General features: G+C 36.2%; 1 protein-coding gene across 9 annotated transcripts in view; it reads right to left on the minus strand.

Moving 5' to 3' along the window:
- Nucleotides 1-3,005: 3,005 nt before the first annotated feature.
- cher (filamin protein cher) overlaps nt 3,006-19,691 on the minus strand; it is a 482,745-nt gene continuing 466,059 nt past the window's right edge. For 6 of the 9 annotated variants that reach the window (XM_053771249.2, XM_053771246.2, XM_053771251.2 and 3 more), the window contains 8 exons: nt 12,925-13,118; nt 12,458-12,683; nt 11,960-12,162; nt 11,582-11,706; nt 10,214-10,314; nt 9,437-9,525; nt 7,448-7,575; nt 3,006-4,406 (listed from right to left, as the gene is read on the minus strand). In XM_053771249.2, coding sequence (XP_053627224.2) covers nt 7,477-7,575; nt 9,437-9,525; nt 10,214-10,314; nt 11,582-11,706; nt 11,960-12,162; nt 12,458-12,683; nt 12,925-13,118 — 1,037 coding nt within the window. In that variant the 3' untranslated portion in view covers nt 3,006-4,406; nt 7,448-7,476. Of the gene's footprint in view, nt 4,407-6,988; nt 7,119-7,447; nt 7,576-9,436; nt 9,526-10,213; nt 10,315-11,581; nt 11,707-11,959; nt 12,163-12,457; nt 12,684-12,924; nt 13,119-19,691 lie in introns of all 9 variants that reach the window. The other 3 variants (XM_053771248.2, XM_053771254.2, XM_053771247.2) reach the window with 2 other exon arrangements.

Raw genomic sequence — 19,691 nt, forward strand, 5'->3', positions numbered from 1 at the left:
AAACCGGCCGTATCCCACCAAGGCGGGGGTGACCCAAAAAGAAAAACGAAAGTCTCTCTTTTTAAATTTAGTAATTTATACAGGAGAAGGGGTTACTAGCCCCTTGCTCCTGGCATTTTAGTCGCCTCTTACAACACGCATAGCTTACGGAGGAAGAATTCTGTTCCACTTCCCCATGGAGAACTTGTAGAAATAGATTATTATTATTGTTTGGTTTCTATCTATGTCTGAGGGCCATGTTGCTCGTGGCTTTGATCTGCATAATTTAGTTTTAACCTGACCTGTATTATTATTGAGTTCTGGGATTTCATTTCCATCATCTTATATAAGAACAGAGTAAATAAATGTTGATAATGGTACAAATTTCTTTGTCGCTAATGGCAAGATGATCTGAGTTACATTAAAGTAGGCCTATTTTTTCCTTATCATGCCTGTATACTGGAAAGAAACCCTTTGGGTTTTGGCCTTAGATTCCATAGTAACCTTAATTTTGTATTCTTATGTTGCTTTCCTCATTCCTTTTCTCCACTTCTCTTAAATTGAATAAATTGGTCTTGATTTCAAGCACTTGTAAATGCCTTTTTTTTTTTTTCCACCTAAGAGGTGCTTTGGTCTATTCACTCATTTAGGATTATTTGTGTTTGGTCTGATCTATCTACTAGGAATATATGTAGTTTAGACAGCTTGTACAGTGCTTTGGAAAAAGTTATATTGATATGCATCACCACTGTCTTGTCATCCTAATCAGGTTACCCCAGGCTACACTACTCTGGTAATCCCTTAGGTCCATATAATCTGCAGTGCAAAAATTGGAGACTTTGTCTCCTGATGTTATTAAGAGTATTCCATGAGATATTGAATCTCATTTTTATTAATTGCATGAGATATTGAAACTAAGTGATTTATCAATTTTTCCAAGCTCTTCATTAACTTCAAGATCATTTACCAGAGATTCCTTGTTTATCAGAACCAAGTCCGACTTTATTTCCTTGAGTTGGTTGACATGAACTGTTTTAAAAAGAAGTCTTGGACTATGGTACTACTAAAAATTCACTAGACTCCTAGATTTCTTGTCAGATTGCCTCAGTACGTTGGCTAGGATAAAATATCCCATTAAAACTATACTTCCCTATCTAGATGACTTAGAAAAATTAGCTTTTCATGCCCTTGAAGAAACTGTAGCAAAAGTGTTCAGTGTTTTCCCTTCAGTCTTTTATATAATTTCTGATGCAAGAGTTTAAATATTCCCTAACATATTTAGCAACCCTTTCATTTCCTGCCGAGTCTTTATCACTGTGGATTAATTTATTCACTTGATGAGCAAGGTACTGCAAAGGAGTTCATTGTTATTTTCACCACAAACTGGCTATTCAGTATTTTTTTTAACACTGTCCATCTCCCACAGAGGCAGGGTGACCCGAAAAAGAAGAAACTCTTTTATAAAGTTTTTCATCATTTTACATTTAGTAATTTATACAGAAGGGATTACTAGTCCCTTGTTCCCGGCATTTTAGTCACGTCTTGCGAAATGTGTGGTTTACGAAAGAAGACTTCTGCACTTCCCCATGAACACAGACAAGAATCAAATACTCAAATCTCCATTCATTCTTCTGTTTGTAGGGTATGAGATTAGCTGTACCATGAAAGCTTCTGAGACTGGGAAGAAACAGTAGGGTCACGGTTGATATAATTGTCTTCATTTCTTATGTGATGTATGACCTTCATGGGTTGGCATGCCACCATTAATATTTGCAATAAACCTAAACCCAAGTCATTCATGTGAAAGTTCTAAATTGTGAGGTCATATAGCACCTGGGAAATAAGAGGTAATCAGTTTTGATCTGAGAAAGGGTAAAGTACTGTAGCTCTTAATCCTTGAATCAAGAGCCCTTCTGCCTCAGGCAAGTCTACTCTTCCCATTGAGTTGTGCAATACAAATAATTAAAGGTAAGAGCTGAAGTACAAATTAAGAAGGGGTTGAGGTATTTTAGATATAACTTATCTCCTGTAAATCACAAAATGAGTGAATATGAAAACCACCAGTGGTGCACTCCAGTACACACCATTTTATAATCCATTAAGGTAGGTGGTGCCTTGATGTCAGTGACGGGGCTCTAGATCCAAGGATCAGATCTGATTACTTCTCGTTCTCCAGGTGCTGTATGATCCTCATGGATAAGAGGTTTGCTGTTTACCCATTAGTACACTAATGATACTCTATGAATTCATGTACTGTACCTGACAGTTGTAATGAGAACGGTAAAGTTGGCAAGATTTTCATTAAGAATTGCTAAACCCATAGGGATCATACAGCACCTTGGAAATGGGTGGAAATCAGGTTCAGTCTAAGGAAAAGGAGAGTATATCTAATTCTTAAATCAATTATTTACTTGACAATGTCAAATTAGGTTTTCTTGGTGAAATTAAGAAAGTATTTTGTGAAGGGATTCTGGGAAACCAGTTAGTTAGACTTGAGTCCTGGTCTCAGTAGTATCAGTTCCTAGTAACCAGTTACCAGTAGTATGACTCGCTACGTTTTGAACCCCCACATGACACTGGAGGTGGGAAGTACAATGCCTTCACTCTAAAGGAAGGGTTTTGGGATATTTGCTGTTTGGAGGGACATCTAAACTGTTGTATCTGTGCACCTCTGGCAAGACAGCAAGTGTGAATAATGGTGAATTATTATTATAATCATGGGGGAGCGCTAAACCCGTAAGATTATACAGCACATGGGGAGGGGGGGGGGAGATAGAAGGTATTCAGGTTCAATTCAGGGAACTGAAGCACAGATCCAATTCCCTAGATCAAGAGTCCCTCACCAGCATCAAGGAACCTCCCTTGAGGGGTAATGGTGGTGAAAGTGTTTCTTTTTCGGGTCACCCTGTCTCGGTGGGAGGCGACCAGCGCGTTAAGAAAATTTTTTAAGAAAGTTTCCGAGATATCCAAGATGACTTTCAGTATTGCCAATTATTTCTTGAACTCTTGGTAAATAAGACAATAAATTAACCCATTTAAGCATTTATTTGTTTTCAGAAAATATTCCAAAATTCTGGGTTATGACCCCCATGGGGTCTGTATACCAAGCTTACAGAACCAGTCGGCTAGACAGGCTTAGAGAAACATTTGACCCCCCCCAAGGTTCCTGCAAAATAAGGAACAGTGAAACTTCAGTAGAGGTGGAATTGGCACTTCTATTCATAACATCACTATGAATGCAAATCCCTGGTTGTAATATTTACCTTTGTTACTAAAGTCTATTAACAATTTTAACTACACAATTAGCTCACAAACTGGTGATGAAGCTAGATAACATTTCTGCTTGTTGTGGACCATCACTTGTGATGTTCTGGTGGTCTAGGATGGACCAAAGCTTTAACTAGTTTCATCAATAATTTATAAGCCAGTTGGGAATTGTTTCAGTCATGGTACTGTAGCTTTTATTAGATTTTTAAGAGTAGAAGGATCTGCAGTCCTAGTGATCCAGGGTGAACCATCCAAAATAAAAGTTTACAGTAAAATAAGTAAAAGTGAAACAACTGTTCTCCAATCCAAGCATAACTTTTTTTTATACAAAATATGAAGATTGTCGCATGATTTATTCTGCATTCTCATATTTTAAAAATGAATTGTGCATAATTTTTAAAGTTTTCTTCATTTCCCATCCTTTAGTAGAGTAGCAGAGCAAATAAAAGCAAATAAAATTTAAGTACCTAGAATAATTTAGATAAAATAAACTACAGATTGTTTATTACAGTTTCAACAAGTCAACAGGAACAATAATAAACTTCTCCAATGGTTAGGCATAACTATTTGTGAGCATATGCAAGAGTATAAGCCAAAGCCTTAACCTAACAGGAGCACCCTATATACTCATGAAATTTTTATCAGGATTGACGAACTCTTGCGGCACGACTGTGACACTATGGGAGGCTGTGCGTGCCTGTCATGTCAGCAGCATGAACACACTGTGATACATGGAGTTGTTGATATGTTGAAATGCTCGATTGAAAACACAAGCAGTGGAAAATTCTGTGCATGAAGTCAACATACAGTTACTGTATTAATGACGTCTGTTAATGTGTGAAATAATAACTTAGTTACAGTATATAAATAATTTCAATATCAGCAGTATTAGTTCTGAGATATAAAAAAATGTAATAAAACAGTGAATTACAAATTTAAGTGGTGGACACATTTTCAAAAATTACCTTATAACCAATTTTATTTGTCACTTTTTGTTTCAATTTTTAAAACCTCTTATGAGCTAACTTCTTATAATCTGTGAAATTATATTTCGTCAAGTCTTGTTAAACAGTGACATGGAAGGGGGATCCAGGAATGTGGTCGTCACCCCACTTGACAATCAGGATGTAGTCCCCCTTGTCACGAACAACATAACCAATCTGGGTGGAGAGAGAGGAGTTATAAGAGAGTATCCAAGGCATTCAAGTAACACAATGAAACATTGATTTAATAAAGGGTTGAGGCATCCATAAATGTTGACTGTCCATTAAATCCGACTAATAAAATTATTTTTCCATAATTTAAACAATACCAAACAATTTACCAACAAACCATAACAATAAAGACAATTCTGGATTTAATGAATTTAGTCTGGCCACAGATGTAAATCAAAGTTTTATTGTTAAACCTAATGGCTACATCACCCAAGTATAAATCTTCTTGCTCATGGAAAAAAAATTATGGGTGAAATTATTATTCGTATGTTGTTAGCTTTAAAAAACAAATGTGGAGCTGTACTACATAGTGACAATGGCACAGTATGTACTGTACAGAAAAATACACTATAATATCTTGATCCTGGGATGCAGTTTAAAATAAATGAGAGCTAATGCCATAGAGAAAAAGTAATTTCCTGGAATAATTTTAAAAACTGCTCACTTTTGTCAGTGGGTAAAATTTATAAATAATTTGTACTTTATGACTGCAGAATTATAATTATAATTTAACCAAAGAATATAATCTGAACATCTGCCACTTAAATAAGAAAAAAAGTCATAATATCATGACTGGAACAATACACAAATAATCTGCACATAAAAGAGAGGAGCTTACAATGACGTTTCAGTCCGACTTGGACCATTTACAAAGTCACACTAACAGTTAGTGTGACTTTGTAAATGGTCCAAGTCAGACTGAAACATTGTTGTAAGCTCCTCTCTTCTGTGTGCGGGTTATCTGTGTATCTGCCACCTAAATGTTCCCTTAAATAATAATGAGTCCTAGCTTGTAATGTTTACAATTTTCAAATTTACCACAATTAATGGGTAAGTATCCGGTTTTATTTACTTGTGCATGATTAGCACATTGCTTCCTTCACATATAAGTAATCTGTGGTTTGTATGTTTCCATGAATCAAGTTGTAAAGTAAAAGGACATAAGTGCAACTAATGTGACATTTTATTGTGGCAACGTTTCGCTCTCCAGGAGCTTTATCAAGCCATTACGTAATGGCTTGATAAAGCTCCTGGAGAGCGAAATGTTGCCACAATAAAATGTCACATTAGTTGCACTTGTGTCCTTTTACTTTACATATTGTCGGTAATTCTACCAACTTTATCATGAATCAAGGTACTGAACTCTATGACTAGGCTCCATCCACTGCTAATTGTCTAGACAGCATTTTGTGACCTGCATTTATAATAATTTTTTTGTTACTATAAGAATCATTCAATAATTTTTAGGTAACAACTAACTAATAATAGTTATGTAAAAGCATTTACCTTAACTGTTGTAATGGGAAGCCTTTTGTTAAGAGTAACACTATACTAGGCCAAGTATTTTTTTGGTAGCCTTTTACCAATTTAAGAAATTGTTATAAAATACCTCTGTAACTATAGAAAATCATAAATAAAAGAAACAAAAATGCCATGCCACAAAAAAAAAAAAAAATGCTTGCAATCATGGCAATTCTAATTTAAGATGTGAACAGGGAAAGACATGTCAATCATAAACACATGCAAGAAATTTGTATATAATACAATGTGGGTAGAACTGACTTGCCTTACCATGATTATGAAGCTGCAGTGATAGACAATATTTAAGTAACTTGAACATATCCACAGAAACAAAATAGGACAAATACAAATTCTACCCACATGTTGACATTTATTTGTTTTAATTAAACTGGGTCACCTGAAGATTTGCCCATCTCCCTTAGGAAAATTGAAATATAACCACTATGAAATTTTTTTTTTATACAAACTTTTTTTGCACCAAAACTAACATAGTAATCTGCCATATCCATGCTAAAATTTACTTAAAATATTTCACCATATCTAAAAATCTGCATATAGTGTATTACAGTTATCTTCAGGAAGAAAGGGGAGGACAATTTTCAGATTACTCATCAATTTATAATTCAACAAATGGATGTATTTTCAACACTCATCAGTTAGATATCCTATCACAAAGAATTACACAAAGTAAATATTCAAGGCAAAAATGAGTATCTGGGTTTGTGAAGTAGACTTCATAACTAAAATTACTTTTCTGATTTGTTCATACTGTTAGGTTTCTTTAGTGAAATTTTTTCAATAAGTGAAATGTAGCACATCACTAGTGTGATTAGCATATACTTTAGTGATGACTGGTTAAAACTTATAACTTGCACAGCATGAGAAGACTTGAGAGGAAAACTCAGAGAAGGCAAAAACTTTGTTTTTAAAACAGGAATAGCAAATAGCAAAATACATTTGTTATTTAGTAAAAATTTGAAGCTGAAAAACTATGTAAAATCAATATTCTTAAACTGAAAATAATTTAGTTTAAAAATATTTAGTATTACTCTGAATTATTATTTTACCATGTTACACTGTCTTGAGGCAAACATGCTATAAAATCCAACCATAAAACTCGTAATAGCAAAACTAGGCATTCTAGGAAGATAGACTACTGGGAGAGGAAGGGTTAGCGAGACTGAGGGGTATGGCACACACACCATAACAAGAGAGACATGGCAAACCTATCGCTTTAGTTTTGTCTTAGAGGGGATTATCTTATACGTTGATGGCGAAGGGAGAGCCAGGAATGTGGTCGTCTCCCCATTTGACAATGAGGATGTAATCTCCTTTGTCGTGTACCTTGTAACTGATCTGAGTTTGGGAAAAAAATACAAGATATTCTAGTCTCCTGCAACAACCTTCAAATCCATTGGACAGATTTTGATGCAATAAATGTTAGCAGAATAATGAAAGTTAAATATAGGAGTCATCAATCAAAACAGTAATTTGGGGTTATCATACCTATTTCATGTCTAGGGCAAAGGTGTCAGACCAGGCAAAGGAAAAATGCAAATATAACATGTCTAGCAAGATTTTCTGCAAAAGGGATTGACAAAAACAAATTTTTTCTGATTGGGGGGAATGAAATCTGAGGAATTTGTCATTCCAGGCAGAGGGATAACAATCCAAACTTAACATACAACTGCTATGAGATTCTTTGTGGGTGATATTAGAACATTGTGACCAAGAATGGGGAGCCAGGGATGTGGTTCTCGCCCCACATGACCAAGAGGATGTGGTCACCACGATCTTTGATCTTGTAACTGACCTGTGTTTAGAAGATAAGTTGATAACTTGCTTTTCAAATTTTCTACACTACAGTGTAATTCAGGTATGAAAATTACTATTTGTACTATTAATTTATTGCAGTATTTTTAATCCTGTCCATCACTTTTAGATTTCCATCTGAATGGGATTGTACCTGCATATGTAAAAATTATGAAGATAAAAGGTAAACATCAAAAAGATGGGGAAGGGGGTGGTACATTATGTACAACATGGGGTAATAAATAGTTTCCACACTTGACCATAAGAGACATTACATTTCTACTCTTTCTTTTTTACATTTTATACAATCTTTTTTTTTTTCATATCTACATGACTCCCCTATATTAATTATGCCTTTAGTGGTAGCATCACAACTTTCATTCACTAATCTATCACTTTAAAAATCTTTATCCATAGGTTTTGTAACATGCTGATCATTTTCCACAAAGATTAGGTCACAAAGAAGGAAAACACATTCATCATCACTCCTTCTATGACTGTCTTTCCAGAAGAGCACAAGCCCCACAATGATCCAGCAAAAAATCCCTACCTACCCACTTAGCTTTCATAGCATGTGTGTTTTAAACCTTGCCTCCAGAGCTCAATGCAGGTAGCTTGTTTCCCAGAATCCCTTCAAAGATGTTACCTTGTCAACACTCTACCAACACATCAAATTCCAAAAATCGTGTCTCCGCTCACTGTTACTGAACACACGCACATGCCTGCTGGATGTTTTCCCCTCAGTAAGAAATCAGGTTGAGGAAACTGTGGCTTTGGCAAAGGCTGAGAGATCTGAGGCATGAAACTGACATCTAACAAAGAATGTTAAGAAAATGAAGAATGTGCAATGGTAGGAAATGAAGCTAGTTTCATAACTAAGGGGCATGAGCTATGAGGAGAGGTTAACAGAATTGAATATAACATTGGACAAGAACCACAAGACACGATAACAATATCCAAAATATGCAGAAGAACTGATGGGTAGACAGGAAAAAGGCTGTCTGAGAGTGGGAAACAGGTACTTAAATGCACAGCTGGATGTAAGTAACCTGGATGTCAGGAAGTATTTCTTCACTTTTAAAGTGGCTGGTAAGTGGAATGACCTTGACGAGGAAGTGGTTTTACACAGACTACATACTTAGTTTCAAGAGCAGGTATGATAGGGCCCAAGAGGCTAGGAGGGAGTGAATTTGGCAAGTTGAGAACTGGGACCAGAACTTAAGACTTCACCCCTGCAACTTCATATAGGTGACAACTCTGCATCTGCATCAACAAAAATCCACCGCCATCCACCTAAACCCATTAGGGTCATATCAACTCTCTCTACATATATCCATGTCACCAAGCAATAGCAACTACAATGTGAGGCAAGATAAACTGTATTAATTTTTACATTGTATACTATTGTGAAAAAAAAAAATGGCAAATTTTAAAAAATTTGGAACATAACCTTATTTTCCCATATATTCTTCACATACTGCTAATTTCCATAAAACCCCAATTTTCAGGAAAATATCCTGAGTTATGAGAGGGATTATTATATATGCTCAACTACCATAAGAAGTTTTAAAAACATTGAAGATTTCTGTAATAAAAACTGTAATTAAAAATCTAGGAATGCCAAATATTATAGCAGCCTAAGTCTAAAATAAAATAATTTTAATTTTATTCTTAGTGATAACATGTCATGCTGAATCAACTTGATGACTCACAGTTTATTAAAGTATCGTCACTCGACACCTTAACTTAAAGTAAGCCTTTAATTTGTCAAATGATAAAAGGAGAAAATAATAATGTTTTGTATATGTGTACAAATCATTAGAATAATTTAGCTATAACAAAATTCTACTGCTTTATCTTACCTGGTAATTATTATGTCCAATATGCTTAATATACACCTCTTCACATGGTGCCTTAGGGCCATATACACCTACATACAGAATGTTGGTACCTGAAATTACATTACGATGATAACATTCTATAATATATTTACATTAAGAGAAAACTTTACTATGATGGGTGTAATATATTAGTAAGCTTCATTAATGATACAAATTATTGTTTGTTCTTCAAAATCTATGTAAACTTCAATGACCCACATGAGTTTAAAGTCATTTTTGTGAAAGTACGTTAATGTAAGTGACGGATTCTTGATTCAAGAGCCCATCACTGACATTACCAACCCTTATTAATAATAATTATTTGAGATTTTGTTATTCTTGAGTGCCTCTTTTATGAAGAAATTTACAAGCACTTGTCTACTTCCCATTTCCAGGTACTGAATGACCCCTATGGGTTTGGTGCCTCCCCGTCAATATTATAATGTGAATATAATAATAATTTTGCTCCATGGGGAAGTGGAAAAGAATCCTTCCTCTGTAAGATGTGTGTTGTAAGAGGTGACTAAAATGCCAGGAGCAAGGGACTAGTAACCCCTTCTCCTGTATAAATTACTAAATGTAAAAAGAAAAACTGTCCTTTATCTTTTTAGGTCAACCTGCCTTGGTGGGAGACAGCTGGAACTTAAAAAAAAATAATAAATATTCAATCTTTAGGCTAATTTTCTCTCAAACTATGCAAAAACAAATTAAATATTTGGATGTTGTATATCCTGTGTAACAAAGATCAGTCTTACTAACCAGCAGTAGATGCATTGACAGTGAAGTTGTTCTGGCGGTTGATGTGAGCCTTTTTCAACCCTAGACCCTTGCTTGTTACCTTCGTAGCATCTGACTGGAACCTGTAAAGATTACTCTCTATAACCTACTCTTATCTTGTAACACACACAGTCTTCGAGTTTAAACTCTAAAAGATAATACGTACAGGATTTTGTGTAGGCCACACCCCTTCAAACAATGTGTTGGTAAAATAACCAAGTCATATGATACTTCTTCCTTCAAGGGTAGAGGTGGGTTGCCTTCATGTTGGTGAAAGCCCCGTAATCCAACAAGTTGGAACTATTCTCTTCATTGGATTCAGGTATACTGTATAATTTTTATTTACCCAAAGGAGTCAAACTTCAAACAGAACCCCCCCTCCATATTATACGAGATGGCATTAATTAGATGCACATATCAAAAAAGTACAGTGGAACCTTGGTTTTCGTATGCCCCAGTTTTCATAGGATTCACTTTTCGACAACTTTTTTCATCAAAATTTTGTCCCAGTTTTTGTACATCAGCTCAGTTTTCGTAGAGTTGAAAATGGTCTGTACCAAATGCGTCCGCGTGACTTGGCCACTCAAGTGACCACACAAAGCATCCCATGCATCTGTGACTCAGTCTGCCTTTGTTTCTCGTTGAGTGAGTATTTCTCCGCACGTTCATCCGAAACATTTCATATTAATCCATTGTTTTTTTGTGCTTGTTTATTGAGTGCAACTGCTAAATAAGCTACCATGGGGCCAAAGAAAGTTTCCAAGTGCCAGCCCTTTGATGAAGAAGGCGAGAAACACGATAGAATTCAAGAAAGAACTCGTAGCAAAGTGCGAAAGTGGTGTACATGTGGCTGATCTCGCCAGGATGTATGGGAAGTACATTCTGGCGAGATGTACTTCCCCTATCCGGGGAAGTAACCCTGGATAGGGCCTTGATACCAGAAGTCCTTATGGAAGGGGATTCCCCTTCAAAACAATAACCTCTCCTCCTCCCTCTCCCCTCCTCGCCGTCTTCCATAAGCCAACAAGTCTTCAATAAAGGTAAAAGTGATGTTAAATGTTCATTTTTCTATTTCATTAGTCATTTATATTTATTTCTCATTGTTTTCTGTATGTAAAACTATAGTTATTCTCTATAAATGTATTTTTTGTTAATATTTTTGGGTGTGTGAAACAGATTATGTAATTGGATTTACATTATTTCTTATGCAAAATATTGCTTCAGTTTTCGTATGATTCGGTTTTCGTCAGGCTTTTTAGAACTGATTAATCACGAAAACTGAGGTTCCACTGTATTCATAATATACATATTGTGTAGCAAATTTTAAAAAATTACAAAACTAGTTATTACCTTGGGATAACAGGACCCTGGTGTCCCTTTTCACCTGATTTGATCTTTTCTACTGTCTCCACCACCACAGATGAAGACTCCTGGATTGTGCCCTTCTCTGCATGGGCTTCACCAGTGCATTTTACCTGTTATCAGGCAAGAACATACAATATTAATAGTCCAAATGATATATTTTAGTTAAACATCCTTTACTGATAATGCAAAATGTTTTTAATAACTGTCATCACAGAGTATCAAAAATATTCTGTAAACATACTTTTTCAATAATTCATGTTGCATATTTTCAAAGAGCATTTTGTTAATATAACAAGAGATTAATGCAATGGTGCTAATACAAAATCTAACTGTAAAAAATTTATCTAAATATAATGACTTTACCTTCCAGGGTGATCCTGCTATATGATAGCCATTGTACTTGACAGCAATATAATAATCTCCAGGCACAAGTGGAGTATAGCGGACCTTATATCCCTCTTCCACCTCTGTACAATCCATAGACACCTTAGATGGACCATCTATTGTCACTGCTAGTGTTCCCGCCCCAGCGTTGCAAGTGTCAACAATGAAGTCAGTTTTCTGTCCTGTAAGGCACAGATTTTGGTGAGTAAATCATGAAAATGGAAAAATATAAAATATGATGCTTGTTTTGCCTTGATATTTACTGGTCTTGATATTTACTGCTACAAACATTTATCATCAACAGGTTGATAAACATATGTATACAGTACACAATAATAAACCTCGTTACTCTAATTTCATTTCCCATGGAGAAGCATCAGTTTGGTGCTTCTCCATGTTTATAATACATGTACGTCTTTTGCTCCCAAGGTTATAACGAAACAGATACAGTAAATGCAAAATTATTCATCAGCTTACCAGACACACATGCCTCTAGACCCTTGCCAGCAGCCGAGACTGCTGCCGGGTCGGCCTCATCCTTGCCAATGCGTAGTCTGAATGGTGAGCCAGGTATGTGGATACCATTGAACTTAATATGGATGTAGTGGATGCCAATTTCCTTTGGCACAAAGCGCACGCTATAAGTGTCATTGTCAAGAAGATCTGTGAAGCAATCCTCCTCTTGACCTGATGGAGCCACAAACTACAAAAGGAGCAAGAAAAATATGCCTCATTTTTCCTACTTGTAGTACCTTTGTAATTAAAGTTATTAAGGTAAAGAAGGTGTTTATGGTATCATTTGTCTTCACTTTTATCTTAAATGGTATATTTCCAGTTACTCTAGAAACATTAAGGAACTGATTTGATCAGCAAATCCAAATTTTGACACTCACTTAGCACTACCACTAACCTTCATATGGAAAAATAAACAAAATGTTTTTTACCTTACAGTCGAGATGGCCCTGTGCACCGTTCTTGGTGACAAGGAGAGACTGGGGCTTGTTTGGCATGGCACCCTGGTCAGGGAACTGAGCAATTTCTACTTTGCGAGCCTCACCCATGGATGGTGTGATGTATACCTTGTACGGGGAGTCGGGGATGTGCTTGTCGTTAAACTTGATGCCAACACGGTACTCACCTGAGGAAATAAAACCAGTTTATTGTAACCTACATAAAACTCATCACACAGGTAAGTAAATTTATTTAGGTACAGGTACATATAAGTGAAATTATCATACAAAGTATAAATTACCTAGAATAACCCCCCAATAAAACCACTGGGGTCCTTGAACATAGTTTTAGTGCTGTATGAACCTTTATGGTATAGTATTTTCTTGAGTATAACAATACCAAGATATTACTCTATGACTGTTTACATCCATACAGGATATAAATCACAGTACAGTGGACCCCCGGTTAACGATATTTTTTCACTCCAGAAGTATGTTCAGGTGCCAGTACTGACCGAATTTGTTCCCATAAGAAATATTGTGAAGTAGATTAGTCCATTTCAGACCCCCAAACATACACATACAAACGCACTTACATAAATACACTTACATAATTGGTCACATTCGGAGGTAATCGTTATGCGGGGGTCCACTGTACAGTACAGCTCTTATTTAAGTAGATGAAACCAAACTATGCTGTAGCATTACCAGTGGCAAGATCAGCATTGCTTTCAGAATTTAAATATTATTTAACTGAATTTAGTATTTCGCATTTTTTGATATTTATGTTTGCGATTTAAATCCTGGTGTAAAAAACTTAAGGCTGGAGCGTTTGACTTGAAAATCTGTCCTTGGTATACGCAACATTTGCTCTGCGGCAGCATTGTCTGCCAGCTTGCTGGGTAAAATAATATGACTGCCTGATGTATGATGAAAACTATTGATTTAAATTTTTTTTTTTTTTTATTATCACACTGGCCGATTCCCACCAAGGCAGGGTGGCCCGAAAAAGAAAAACTTTCACCATCATTCACTCCATCACTGTCTTGCCAGAAGGGTGCTTTACACTACAGTTTTTAAACTGCAACATTAACACCCCTCCCTCAGAGTGCAGGCACTGTACTTCCCATCTCCAGGACTCAAGTCCGGCTTGCCGGTTTCCCTGAACCCCTTCATAAATGGTACTTTGCTCACACTCCAACAGCACGTCAAGTATTAAAAACCATTTGTCTCCATTCACTCCTATCAAACACGCTCACGCATGCCCGCTGGAAGTCCAAGCCCCTCAGATAAATCTAGTATAATGTGAAAAGCATTCCGATAATAGAATTCCCTAACAATAATGCTGCATCTGTTTTCATCAATATAAAATAATTCCATCTGCCTCAGATTTGAGAACACTTAAGTGTTATTTGCTTACTGTAGCAATTTGTTCATGTCACTGGCTATTACAATACTATATTTTAATACAAGAAAAACTCACTCTTAAATGGTTTACAATTAAATATTTAAAGCCAATGTATGATCAATTTTACCTAGTTTTAATAAAATTTCTATCAAAATGAAAAGTATATTTACACAAATAAGTCACCATAATAATGTACAGTAACTTTTATTATCTGCAAATTTCCCTTACAAATTTCACTTCAAGGCAAGTGAAGATTCTGGTATATGTATCTTGAAGCTAACACCTGGAGCTACTCTCCCTTTCTTTGACTCAAACCCGACTACCTCCTTTACCCAGACACTATAACACCCTCCAGGTTTGGTGCTTCCCAGTATACACAGGTTCTCCTCGACTTACGATGGGGTTATGTTCTGATGAACCCATTGTAAGTCAAATAAGATATGATAAATGAGTAAATAACTACTATCACTGAATAAGTAAATAAACAAATAATTACTGTTAGTAACTAAATACCAATATGTAAAAGTAAATAAATGAGTACAAGTTTATCCTATCAATAAATGTACAGCACAAAAAAAAAGTTTTACAGCTATGACACCATTGTAAAGTCAAAATATTGTAAGCTGAACCATCGCAAAGCAAGGAGCAGTTATAATAATAATAATAATTTACTTTCATAAAGACGCCTATAACAAAATATTTAATTTGGAGCTTCCCCAAAATTACAGTTTCACTTCATCTGAAGCATTTATTTCATCAGAAAATTATCATGAGAAGAGAAAGTGAGACATAATAAGTAACATCAACTTGCTAGCAACATTCACATACAGTAGTATTAAAAAACAGTCCTCACATACTATCAAAACTACTGTGTTTGAGGTGCCCTACTTTGAGGCTGCCATTAATCAGTACAGATTAATGTTCTTGACTTTAAATGCATGCTTATTTACCAGCAGCTCATAAAATAAAATAATGAGAGACTAGAAGGCATTAACACTACATAAAACCTATCTCCAGAGCACAGTTAATGAATAATGTCAGCAATGTAACCCAAGCTAGCAAAGACATGAATGACATTCAGAAACCTATACAAAGAAGCAGTGAGGACAATATATGTAACATATGTCTAACCAGTAGCATACACGATGCCATTTTAGATCCAGAACCTATTTTTTTTTTTTCAACAAACCGGCCATATCCCACCAAGGCAGGGTGACCAAAAAGAAAAATGAAGGTTTCTCTTAAAAATGAAAGTTTCTCTTCCAGAGCCTAATTATGCACAAATAAAAATAAAAATTAGAAAGATCTGAGACATGCCTGGTACCAGAACTGAAAAATGAATGCAATGGAGACCCCCACCCTCGAGTGAAGTTCATGGAAATGTCTATCCAAGGAATTAAATGTGTCCTCCCCTTCCTTGGATTAAACATGGCTGCCTCCTATTCCCCAGGTACTGTATGTCTCCTACGGATTTAGCATTTATCCTCTGAATACACTGATAGTAAACTATGAAGAGAGTGCATGAACTTGACCTCACAAGCCTAGAGATCTCTATAGTGTCATTGTACATTAACAGAAAAAATAAGAAACCAATACAGTGCTTGCTACTACTGTACCTCCATAATGTATATACATGTATAATATACATGTTGTACTATGCCACTATGTGTACTGTACTTGGAAGAACAACAATTACAGTACTGCAAGCATTACTGTGCAGCCCTAATCACTCAAGAAATTGAATTACCCTCTCCTTCTTTGGATCAAACCCAATTACCACCTATTCACCCCAGGTGCTGTTATCATTCTTACAGGTTAAGTATTTCTTCATGAATGTTATGGCTTGACAAAGCTCCTGGAGAGCAAAACGTTGCCACAATAAAATGTCATACTAGTTGCACCTGTGTCCTTTTACTTAACACAGTGTCGATAATTTTACCAATATTAATGCACAAATATTATCCCTACTTTGAGTATTTGCTATTTTAACCCTTAAACAGTCCAAAATAGATCTACGTTCACGTGTGTAGTGCTCTGACCTTGATTTTCCCCATTTGAAAGCATGTAAAAAAAAAAACGTAGATCTACGTTCAGAGCCTGCCGCACATCAACGTATATCTACGTTTGGACAGTTTAAGGGTTAAACAAGACTGATTACTTCCACAACATTTCATCCTCCAACTACTACCCATTTTCAGTGTTTCGGTGTAGCACAGTAGACTACTATACACCTTCACAAACAGTGTTAGATAGTTGGTTATACTGGTATGTTAAACAGCCTCCTGGAAATTTTACAATATTTATGATAACAGACAGGACTCCACGAGACATTTACTATAGGTAAATAACAGTTATTTCATACATAGCCCACCTTGATCATCATGAGGTGTAGGGTGTGGAAGGCCATAATGATGAGGATTGGAGAGAGGGTGGGAGTAGGAGAGGGGCTGAGGGGGCAGTGGATGTGCTTGCACATTCTGCGGGTGGTGGGCATAAGCTGCTGGTAAAGGGCATGAGGGAGCAATCACCTCATGGCATGTGGGTGCGATGAGAGGCTGCGGGTGTGAACTGACAGAACCACCCCCTACAGTGTAGGAGCAGAAAGTCTTATAGCGTGGTGGAAAGTTGTCACCCATACTGTTAAGGAGAGATGCCCCTTCCTTTACCAAAAGCTAGCGAGTTTGGCAAATTTCTCGTGGCTTGAAGCACGTCTCTGGACTGATATACAGTGCTAGCATATCAGTTTTCAATAAGAAAATTGACATTCTCCATAACAAGTGGTACTCGCTGTTCATGTTCAGCACTACAAGGGAACACATTAGTGTTATTAAGTGTTTTTAAAGTACCATGTTCCTTTTTTCTGTCTCCATGGCTCACCAATAATGAGAACACATGCATTTCATCACCCTTTTTAAAACCTCCTAAAAAATTTTAGAGCAATTAAATAGTTTACGAGATTCCCAAAAATATTTTCACATTTGTAGGTGCTCACATGCTAAAAACAATCACTTATATTTTAACTATTACTGTTATGTTATCTTGATGCAATAACAAAGTATGAAGGCAATAAAATACAAAGAACAGAGTCATCTTGAATTTAATAAGTGGCATGTTGATGCCACTTAAAATGGGAGGTCGTTATGAAGGGGACACTGGAGATGTCTGTATCGTGATCACAAGACTGAAGACTGAGCCTCCATCACCTTGCACCAAATGACCCAAACTAACTTTTCATTCTCCATAATGTATTTATATTTTTGTGAACTGTGTCAAGTAAGGCACACGTGTATCTTTCCTGCACTTGAGTAACTGTTCCATTAACTGTCTCGTGTATCTCTATTTTATCATATAGGGTACACACATTCCTGATTGACTGTTCCACTGACTGTCTTGAGTATCTTTACTACTGTATATAAAGTAGACTGCACATGCACTTGACCAACTACTTCACAAATATCTCCTTTATTGCGTATTGCACATTTGCACCTTCCTTCCACTTGACTGAAATTTCCAACAATTGTCTCGTAGATTCTGTATCTACAGTGCAACACTAAAAATGATGCAGTAAACAAATTGTAAAGTCAAGTTGGTGTATGGAGTCAGGGAGACTCGGTAGCAACACGGCCGTCTTCCCTACACTTGGCACACTCACTGAATTCTCTCTCCCTAACCCTTTCCCTCACCCCCTCTCTCCCTGACATCACTTCCCCACCTCAAGCCTCTTCCTGACATTCATCACCCTGAGTTCTTCCCCAACCACTGTTTCTTAGCACCCCCACTTTCTACACTGATACCCCACAGTTCCCTTACCACCTCCCTTTCCTTAGCCCTCCCCACCTTGAGTTCTTCCCCAATCCAGCTTCCTATAACCATCCCTCCAACCTAGGGGCTTCTCCCCTACCTCTGCTTCGATCCCAGCAATAATCTTCCCATCACCCCTGCTTCCTCTGACTTTCCACTCTATAAATCAACATAGGGGCATGCCTCAGGAAAGTTGTCTTGGCCTTCTGCTATTTATTCCTAATCTACATCAATGACCTTCCCAATGCATCTCAGGAACTTAAACTTGTTCTATTTGCAGATGACACAAGTTTTGTCATCTACCATTTAGATCCAGCTTTCCTCCACAACACTCAGCACTCTTAATGATGAACTCATAAAGATATCTACTTGAATGACACTCAGCTGACCTCCTCTTAAGACTCACAAGACTCTATATAATAGGGAACAAAACTAAAAAAATAAAATTTAATATAATGGTAAAGGATATACTCAATAAAAGATGAGGGAAAATTCTTAGGTCAGTACCTTGACAGTAATTTGAAATTCAACACTGATATCCAGCATATATCCAAAAAGGTCTCCAAAACAGTAGGCAACCTTTCCAAAAATACATTACAATGTGCCTCCAGCAATACTACTTGCTCTGTACTACTCTCTAATCTAACTTTACCTCACCTATGGTATCTGTGTCTGGGGATCTATGATAGAAAATCACCTAAAGCTGATAGTAACTCAACAAAATGGTGCTATTGAAATGATCACTCAAGCAAGTGCTAGACAACACATGTCCACATTCTTCAAAATTTGAAACTTATTCAACATTCACTCATACCACTGGTCATACTATATATACAGGAGAATCAATACAAATACAAACCCAGCTCAGAAATGCTTTCTAGAGAACTGAAACCAAGCTCATACATATAATACAAGAAATGTATATCATGTTTAACTCAACCTCAGTAAAAACTCAATGTGCATAAAAGACCCCAAAATTTGAAATTCTGTCAGACGATTCTGAAGGTATCCTAGTAAGTTTATTTAGGCACTGGTATACATAAGTATAATTATCATACATAGTTTAACATTACTCACGATAACCTAAGACACTTCTTTACCTTAAATGTAACTCATGATACCAATATATTTCATCAAATGCATCTTTGAAACTTGCTCTCTGAGTTCTTCTCCAGTGTTCGTTCACATGTAACTTTTATCTTTACTATTTTTTTTACTTCCAGAAATTTTACATGTAATCCTTTCACTCTTGACGTAATTATTGTAATAATCAAGAATTTTTACATGGAATAGTCATTGTACTTAATTTCTTATATCTATGTCTGCTGTAACAATTAAAATTTAATATTAGTTATTATTTAAATTGTCGTTACAGTTATATTTCTCGTTTCCATATCTGTTGTCAGACTAAAAGTTATTACTTAGGATAATATCTCTACTTAGTCTCCTAACTCCTTATATATATATCATGGGAATAATGGTAATAACAGTTTCTGTAACTATAATAAATGAGAGCCTGTCTTTATAATAGTGTTGACTGCTGGTCACCTTA

The sequence above is a fragment of the Cherax quadricarinatus genome, chromosome 5 (genome assembly GCF_038502225.1).
Source record: "Cherax quadricarinatus isolate ZL_2023a chromosome 5, ASM3850222v1, whole genome shotgun sequence".
Classification (NCBI taxonomy): domain Eukaryota; kingdom Metazoa; phylum Arthropoda; class Malacostraca; order Decapoda; family Parastacidae; genus Cherax; species Cherax quadricarinatus.